Consider the following 8,947-nt stretch of genomic DNA (forward strand, 5'->3'; position numbering starts at 1 on the left):
TTTTGATAGTTTTTCAGCTTTTCTCAAGGTTTTTCTTCATGATTTTCATTCGAGCATTACTTTCTGAACCCTCTTAATTCACTTTCATCGTGTTAAATAGCGGAAAATCTGAGAAAAACCGTGTAAATTCATCGTAGTTTAAATTTTGGCGCGCATTTCCTCTACACTACATTTCATTTTATAACACTTTCAAAATTAAAATCCGTTGTAATCAACTGTACGCATATCTCATTAAATTTTTTTTAACAGCAAAAATACGCGTAATGTATTTTTCATTTCAAAATCTTTTGTGTGAACGACAAAAGATAAACACAAAAGACACTTTTTGGCCTTTTGTGGTTAAATTTCACGGCTCATCACCATGAAACTGATCATGTAAGAATACGCGAGTGTCGGAAGAATGAGTCAGATGGCATGGGAAAGTCGCAATTATTCACAGAATAAATGTCTCATTATTTCCACACAAAACATGTGTATGATTAGCATAAGTTCAATACTACTCTAATCATCATTTCTTGTCGTACTCTGTCACAGCGTAAAGTAAAAGAGTTCTTGAAAATTTTGTGTGTTTGCCTGTGGTTGGGGAAATTATTCAAAGAAATCCCAAATTTTCCGAGTATAGGTAATGAGTAAATTAAATAAATAATTGTACTAAATCCACTACAAAATGGAAAACTAAAGAGTTTCGTGAATGATGTTTTGTGTTGATTTTGAGATTAAAAATAAACATTTTTGGATTCTTGTTAATTAGTCTAATCTTGATTAGAGTTTTGTATTTTCGATTTTGAAAAAAAAAAAAGACTAGGGGAGAGCGGGGTTAAAAAAGTCACTTAAGGGTTTAGAAAAAGCTCAAAATATCATATTTTCCAAACAGATAAAATGGAATGCATAGCTCAATTCTTTAGGATATTTCTTGCCCTACAGCTCTTTCTCAGATCGTTTTGTTCTATCTAGCTAGGAAATATGATATTTTAGGCTTTTAACAAACCCTTAAGTGACTTTATTAGCCCCGCCCTCCCCTACCTTTAAAATTTTTTAACCATTTATTCAGATAATTTTGTACTTTCACTGTTTTATTAATTTTAGAAATATAAGGAAAGATTTAGTTTTAAGTCCTAACAGGTAAAGCTTAACGTTTCCAGCTTCTGGGCCACAAGGTTGAGAAATTCGAGGGCTAAACTTTGTAGCGTTTTATCGTTACGAGATTGCGAGAGAAACAATGAAATCACTAAAAAGCCCTACGAATAAAACGTGGAGCCATTAAAATAATAAAATTGCTAAGTCGTCATTCATTAATGTTTCTAATCTGTTTTAAAATTAAACTTTTTGGTTTGAAAAATAAGTTGTAGGACCTATGTACATTGTAAGTAGATATATTAATATTCTTGTATAGTCTACGTAAATTTTTTTGAAGCATTATTCTAAAATCTTCTTAAGCAAAAGGATTCATTTGGCTAAAGAAAGAAGTTTTTAGCAATACAAAAATTTCTTTGGAACCTCAAATGAATTCCAGTGTTATTGTAAAAGAGAATAAATTACAGCGGAGCTTTTTTTCTTCTCAATCTAAAATACACACTTAACTCGTTCGCTTTTCATTACCACCCGTTTATGAGTCTACTACGCGAGACTCTGGGGAATCTGTGGTGGAGTATTTAGTGGGGTCCAACTTCCCATATGCGATCAGTCGTGCGAGTGCCGAGCTCCTGCTACAAACAGTGCTCTTCTCCACAGGTGCATCATCCTCTCGTAATCAGTGTCTGAGAAACCAGTTCCATATAGGCATCAGAGACACTCCACACAACACTTAAGTGAGTTACATGCTTAAAACATTTTCCCTCCTCCGCTCACGGTCAGTTTTCCGTGCTTTTATCGCTGCCGCGCGGATGATCTTTTCGCGCGAGAGTTTTGCAAAAAGTGACAAATGCCGGAGCCACGGGGTTACAAAACACTGATAATTTTTTTCTCACGATCTTCTCGCACTTGAAGACGTAGATTTGCCCGATGCGGTGCCTAATAGTAACTCACAATACATATTTTGCCAAAGAAGTGTTGCTTTTGTGAGAGATTTTAGCATCGCAAAGTGATTTTGTGCAAAGAAAAATTATTTTTGTGGTATTCTACGTTTTAATTATTCTCTGAAAACTTTTATTTTATTAATTTTTTAATCATTAATGAATTATTATTAGAAATTTCCATTGACCATCAATAAACAATTTGCAATGGAATTTGTCAATTCACCTTGAAAATTGTTGACTTTTCCCACTTTTTTCACTGGAAATTACATTCTAACTATATGTAGATGTAACAGGTACCTAAAAATAAATGAGAACTGACTGGCAATAAAAACAGCTCTTTATAGTTAGATATTTGTGATTTTTTGTTGTAATCATTGTTATTAGCGAATGTTTACCAAAATCTGAGAAAATACCTCGATTCACCAAAGTTGGTGGAAGAGATCATTAAATCGGCAAATGCTGCGATCTTTTGACCCAATTCCACAATGGATGTCGCGCTTTTTTGTGCTTTTGTGACAAATTTTCTCGAGGTCTCACGATGGTTGAGTGCCCTTGTGACCCCGGACCGTGAACAATACTACGTGAGACGAGGGAGAGAAATTGCGAGCGAAATGCAAATGATGGTGTTTCGTGTTGTTTAAATTTTGCGGCAAAAGAATGGCAAAATGCGGGTGTTTGATGTTAAATTTTAATGATGTGTAACCCATTCAGAGATATCCGCTACATTCACAAATAATATATTATAAATCCAATAGCTTGACAAAGAAAACAATGGGTAATATATGTATGTATTACATATTACACTTATGTAGTTAATATCTAATTAAAATCCGGAAAATCCGCAATATTGTCTCATGTACGATTTTTTAACACATTGTGATGCCATTTAAAAGGGTGCTAAAGAGAAGAAAAATCCCCGATAAATATTTGCTAATTTCTAATTTGTATTTTTTATTTATTTTTATCGTCCAAAATTCCGCGAAGTTCGACACAGAGAGGTCAATTTAAAATGTATTCACGCTTTGCAGATATTCACGGGGAACAATATCGCGCGTCTCTCCTTGAACTTCTAAGTACCATAGCATAGCAATTGATTTCGTGATTTACCGAACGGGAATAGGTTTGAAAATATCCCGGAATTTCCATGTTTAAAAATGTTTATAATTGCATAAATTACACCATGATCAGAATTTTTTGAGAGTATGATTGATGGAAAAAAAATAAGCAAGGAATAGTGAAAAATTTTAGAATCATCATTCAATGTATACTTTTATTGAATGCTCATTATATACCTACCTATATCTAATCTTTGTATTATGTATCGTGTAAAACTACAATGTCTATATACCATTAATAATAATTGATTTTTCTTCCAGGATATGCCAAAGCAGCTGGTACTTTTGGGTCTTGTTTGTACTCTTAATTTAGTGTGGGGAAAAGGCTTTTCCCTCGATGAACTTATAGCGTGAGTAAATTGATTAAATTTTAGAGGTGACCTGGGTCATTTAAATCACCTTTGATGATAATATATTTTATTAAGCAAACAAAAACACAAAACTAGATGAAGTAATTATTTTAACTTGGCCTCAATATAACAAACCTACAAAAATTCTTTAAAAAAAAACTTATTTGAAAAAAAAAACTTATTTTGTTTAAGAATCTTTCCTTAGATCATATTCCAAGGAGACTTTGAAATTATGCTTAAAGTCCTTTTGGGAAAATATTTTTTCTCGAAAACTAGCCCAGGAAGTTAAGTTTTGGGCTTACACGAATTCCTAGACGGCTAAATTTTGCACCATTTGATAGCAAAAATTAAGAGAAATCTTGTTTCTTCGGACGAAAACTGCGCTTATGTGGTTGCTTTTTCCACAAAATGCGATTTAATATTTCCATACAATTTTTCTATAGAAACCATTGAATGAACAGGTGGCGCCGCGAGTAGTTGAACTAAGAAATTCAATTAGATATTTTTGAACCTCAAAATAAATGCTTTTGTTTTCATTTTTGTGTTCGCATCTATACAGTATGTCCGGAATACGTGAGTTTTTGGTGGTGCCCCACGCTTTGGGCAAGCATGTGACCTTGATCGTGTTGTGAAAAGGAATCAATAATTACTTACAGGTATTTCTTCCCGATGAAATTCAGCGATATCCGGCGCACCTCGCGTGGCTTTTGACGGTCGGAAGGGATTTACGAGAGAATCTGATTTCCAGCATCCCGTTGGGCTGATTGAGTACAAGATATATGCACTGACGGAGATTTCTTTTAATGTTTAAAGGAAATCAATAAAGCGTCCCGGTGTGACAATAACAATTTCACAACACGATCAAGGTCACATGCTTGCCCAAAGCGTGGGGCACCACCAAAAACTCACGTATTCCGGACATACTGTATAGATGCGAACACAAAAAAGAAAACAAAAACATTTATTTTGAGGTTCAAAAATATCTAATTGAATTTCTTAGTTCAATTACTCGCGGCGCCACCTGTTCATTCAATGGTTTCTATAGGAAAATTGTATGGAATATTAAATCGCATTTTGTGGAAAAAGCAACCACATAAGCGCAGTTTTCGTCCGAAGAAACAAGATTTCTCTTAATTTTTGCTATCGAATGGTGCAAAATTTAGCCGTCTAGGAATTTGTGTAAGCTTTTCCGCCATTTTTGGCTAATTTTCCTGGCCTAAACTTGTAATTTTCTTTTATCTCTGAATTTTTTTTTCATATTAAAAGTAATTTTTGCCTTGAAAGCTGCACTCTTCCTCTTTCCAAAACTTTCGGGATGATCGAAATCGATCAAGGGGCTGATTTTTGACAATCGATCCATTAGACAGTTGCAAAAAGCTCAATTTTCTCTAAAATTCAACCCCTCATCCAATTTTTCTGATCCTGGAAGATTTCGAAAGGGAATGAATGTAGTTTTTAAAGAAAAAATGTTTCCCTTAAAAATATTATTTTAAAAGGGCATTGTTTGCATTATTTTTGTCAGGAGACTGTTGTACATTAAACAGCCATCGTCTGCCCTAAATGCTTTCTATTGTTTTTGATTTTATTATTGAATATTGATTTTATAAATACATATATTGTATACATAAAACAATTTAATTAACAAAACCTTCAATATATTAAAAGTGTCACTAGGTAGTCAATTTCAATTTTTTATATCTTTCATACAAACAGACAATCCACATCAACATTTTTGCGCATTATATAATTTTATATTTAATTAATAATTGCAAATAAAATGGTTTTGTACAAGTTCTTTTATATCAGGTACATTTCGTGAGCCTTTTATGGCTTGCAAAAAACATACATTTGTTCTATTGTTGAGACACATCAAACATTGATGAAATTCTAAAATCACAGACCATGGTATTTAAATTTAATTACACTATTAAAATACTTCCCACGCATAAAAAAAGCATATATTCCGGCAAAAATTAACTGTTTGGAACTTTTTATACTTTCTGTAATTTTGCGGATTTATAAATGTTTTTTTTTTTTAAATATCTTTTCAGGCAGCACAGTGGATTTAATCCAGTAGCGAGTGTGGCGGGTAATCAAAAATTGGAGCCATCAGTTCTATTGAGACGTGATGCTGTTGATTCATCTCCGCAACAGCATGGTCTTACGGCGAAAAATGTCTTAAATTTAGCACAGAAGATAGGCGGAGTTCTTGGAAATATAAGATCAGATAAGGCAATAGTTTACTCACCTGTAAGCATTGCAGCGGCTCTCCAGTTGGTTCTTCTGGGAGCCAATGGTGAAACATACAATGAGCTATTGCGACTACTCTCAGTCGACAATCCCGGAAGGCTTCATGAGGATTTTGGGGCATCAATTGGTGATCTTTTGGCCACGAGTGTGGATGATGTGAATGGAAAGGGTGAGAAGACGAATACGATCGTAAATGGAGCTGGATCTCTTGACCATCACGTATCGATCGTTAATGGACTTTTTGTCCAAAATGGTTTCTCCATACGACCAGACTACCGATCAGTTGTAGAATCAATCTACAGGAGTGAAATAACTGAATTGGATTTCTTGAATCACCCCACGGATGCAGCATCATTCATTAACAATTGGGTTGAGAGATCCACTCATGGAAAAGTTAAGGATATCGTACCGCATACAATAGCTCGTGACACGAGGGTGATCATAGCTTCAACAATCTACTTCAATGCTCACTGGAAGGAGACTTTCATTGAGGGAGCTACGCGCCCCAGGCAGTTCTTCCCTGATGGCGAAGGTGGCCGACATATCTTGGTGCAGATGATGTCATTTGGAGGAACGCTTCCCTTCTACAATTCAAGGTTATTATCACCTTTAAGAAATTTCATTTAATCTCAGCAAAATTTATTTATTTTTTATTATTTATTTCAGAGAATACAACTGCAGAATTCTCGGCTTGCCTTACAAGAATAATCTTAGCACGCTTTACATAATCATTCCTGATAATTCTAATCCTCAGAGAGTTAGAGAACTCCAAAACGATCTCACGTCAGATAAGATCGATTACATGATATCGAGAATGACTATGAACACCACCATTCTCTTATTCCCCAAACTTCACCTTTCAATGGATTTCAAGCTACGTGATGTTCTTAAGCAACTTGGGGTTCGCACACTCTTCAGCCCATCCGCAGCTGATCTATCCCTCATTTCTGATGAAGATGTTCTCGGTGGAGTGGTGGAAAAGCTTTCGGACATTCGAGCTTTCTCACCAGCGGCAGGGAATGCAGCTTCTGGTCTTCCGCTTCAGAATGAAAACCGCGAAGATGTTTTGATCTTTTCAAGATTGCGCGCAGAAGATGATGAAGATAGTGATATGAGTGACAAAGACCGGAAAAGGGCTAAGAGAGCTACCTACAAAGCCGCCAGTAAATTTGACAGAGAATCCGAACCGCTAACTCTCAAAGATTTCGTATTAAGAAAGCGGATTACAAAACCCCTTGCTGAGCAGAAACTCAGAAGATCCCGAAGACAGACATCAGCTTTCGATAGCTTGAACAGTCTTAGCCAGTTAAGAGGAAGAATACCAACAAATCCTGGACTCTTTGCCAGTGAAGTGATCCACAAGGTTGACTTAACAATTAATGAGAAAGGTTAGTGAGCTTTAATGAATTTCTTTTTCAATTAGGATTTTTTTACTAAAAAAAAATATTTCTTCAGGAACTGAAGGAGGAGCCTCAACTTTAGTTTTTCTTCATAAAACCGGCACGGATGTCGTGTTCAGAGCAAACGTGCCATTTTTATTCCTCATAAGGAATGATGCAACAAAATTGCCACTTTTCTACGGAACTGTATTTGAGCCAGAAGAACATCAATAAAAGAAACTTGGAAGGATAATAATTCGTGAAAATTGATTGAAGTGAGATCGTGATTTCCATGATTATTTTTTACGTGGATCTTGCAAGAGAATTGAAAGAATTTTTTAAATCATCCTCATGTACAAAAATGTTTTTTTTATTAAATAAAAGCAAATAAAAAATATTTTTCTTCTGTTAAATTATTTTTACGACAAAGGCGATCTTGAGATCGCAAGGATGTTGTAAGAAAGATCGCAAAAACGGGAAAAGATAAAGAAAGTTCACAATGGAAAGATCGCAAGATCGCACAATAAAAGACTTCAAAGTTATTCACCCCCTGATAATTTTCAGTTGAGTTTTGAATGTGTTATAAAGCCATTACACTCTACTGAACGTGTGATGAAAAATGCTATATATAACGAGCTTTTCAGATTGGTATCTTCCGTAGCGCCAATCACCTGTTTTTAGTTTTTGTTTATTTTCTCGGAACTTTCCCTGTGAATTTTCAAGAAAATGCATGAAATTTCCCTAAATATTGATAACGTTGAACTCTTGACCGAGGTGAGCTTTCAATAAAATATTAATTTTGAGCATAATTGAATTTTTTTCATGCTCTACATATTTCTTAGTTTCTCAACAATGTTATCACCACTGAAGTCACCGGAGGAAAAGTATTGAAATCGTGGAAAATTTTTGGATTTTCCCATCAAGATGAATTTGATTTAGCAAAGAAGAGTCTCATCAACATTATTACGCAATACTGTCGTGCCCAAATTGATCAAGGAACTCTCAAATTGTACTTTTCTTACCTTAATCCAGAACTCCAGGAAAGAGCTCTGGGAATAATTGAGAGCAGAAAAGAGGAGTTTCTGAGACATTTGATTTTTGCCAGTATTTCAATTGATCAAAAGGCCATGGAGTCATTTGATTGGGATGTAAAATGGATTCTAGGAAGCAGCAGTTCATCAACTGTCCAAAAACTCATAACTTCCCTAACTCTCAGTTGCCGCAAGGGCAAGGAATCACCGCAAAAGCTACATGTGGAAATGGACAAAGAACATTTGGATAGACTTATTGCAGCTCTAGAGCATTGTGAAAGGCATTTAGGTGAACAATAAAACGTATTTTTAATTTTCCATCTTTAGCTCGTTGACCTCTTTTTTAGTGGGGAATTTAAGGAGCAACGCGTGTCTGATGAAACGCCACGCGAAGAAAGTATATTCCCAAAATATTCTCTGTGTTAAATACACTCATTGATAAACCTATAAATTAAGCCTTGAATTCATTAAGAGAAAACATCATGTTCCTTCGCCTCTCTCATGTGTAATTTTTGCCAAGATTTCCTCAACAGGAGTCAAGAGAGAAAAAAAAAATAACAGAATCCCTGGAATCCCGCACTAACATTCCACAAATTCCACGTGATTGCCAAAAGCACGAACGAATAGGACGATCACATACGGAGACGGAAGAAAATTTATCAGCACATAAATACCAATAAACTTGTGAAGAATGAGATTTATAGAGAAGCAATGCAACTAGGAAAGGATGTTTCCTAACATGAGCAATTTTGTGTTTTTTTTTTTGTTAAAGTTTTCGATTTATTTCCCAATGTCTTAACCAATTTT

The 8,947-nt window shown here is 35.0% G+C and overlaps 2 protein-coding genes across 3 annotated transcripts; both read left to right on the forward strand.

Annotated features, from left to right (window-relative positions):
• The first annotated feature begins 1,635 nt into the window (after positions 1–1,635).
• LOC129790214 (serine protease inhibitor 28Dc-like) lies at positions 1,636–7,362 on the forward strand. Of its 2 annotated transcripts, none has more exons than XM_055827601.1 (5): positions 1,636–1,808; positions 3,392–3,480; positions 5,532–6,326; positions 6,397–7,118; positions 7,186–7,362. In XM_055827601.1, exons 2-5 carry the CDS (start codon positions 3,395–3,397, stop codon positions 7,341–7,343), a joined length of 1,761 nt encoding a protein of 586 aa, XP_055683576.1. In that variant the 5' UTR covers positions 1,636–1,808; positions 3,392–3,394; the 3' UTR covers positions 7,344–7,362. The 2 variants fall into 2 exon arrangements, with proteins under 2 accessions (XP_055683576.1, XP_055683577.1); XM_055827602.1 differs by lacking the exon at positions 1,636–1,808 and adding an exon at positions 2,039–2,112.
• A 407-nt stretch (positions 7,363–7,769) lies between these two features.
• LOC129790396 (uncharacterized) lies at positions 7,770–8,466 on the forward strand. Its single transcript, XM_055827879.1, has 2 exons — positions 7,770–7,883; positions 7,952–8,466. The coding sequence occupies exons 1-2, from the start codon at positions 7,836–7,838 to the stop codon at positions 8,438–8,440; spliced, it is 537 nt and encodes a 178-aa protein (XP_055683854.1). The 5' UTR covers positions 7,770–7,835; the 3' UTR covers positions 8,441–8,466.
• The last annotated feature ends 481 nt before the right edge of the window (positions 8,467–8,947 follow it).

The sequence above is a fragment of the Lutzomyia longipalpis genome, chromosome 2, assembly GCF_024334085.1.
Source record: "Lutzomyia longipalpis isolate SR_M1_2022 chromosome 2, ASM2433408v1".
In the NCBI taxonomy this organism is placed as follows: Eukaryota; Metazoa; Arthropoda; class Insecta; order Diptera; family Psychodidae; genus Lutzomyia; species Lutzomyia longipalpis.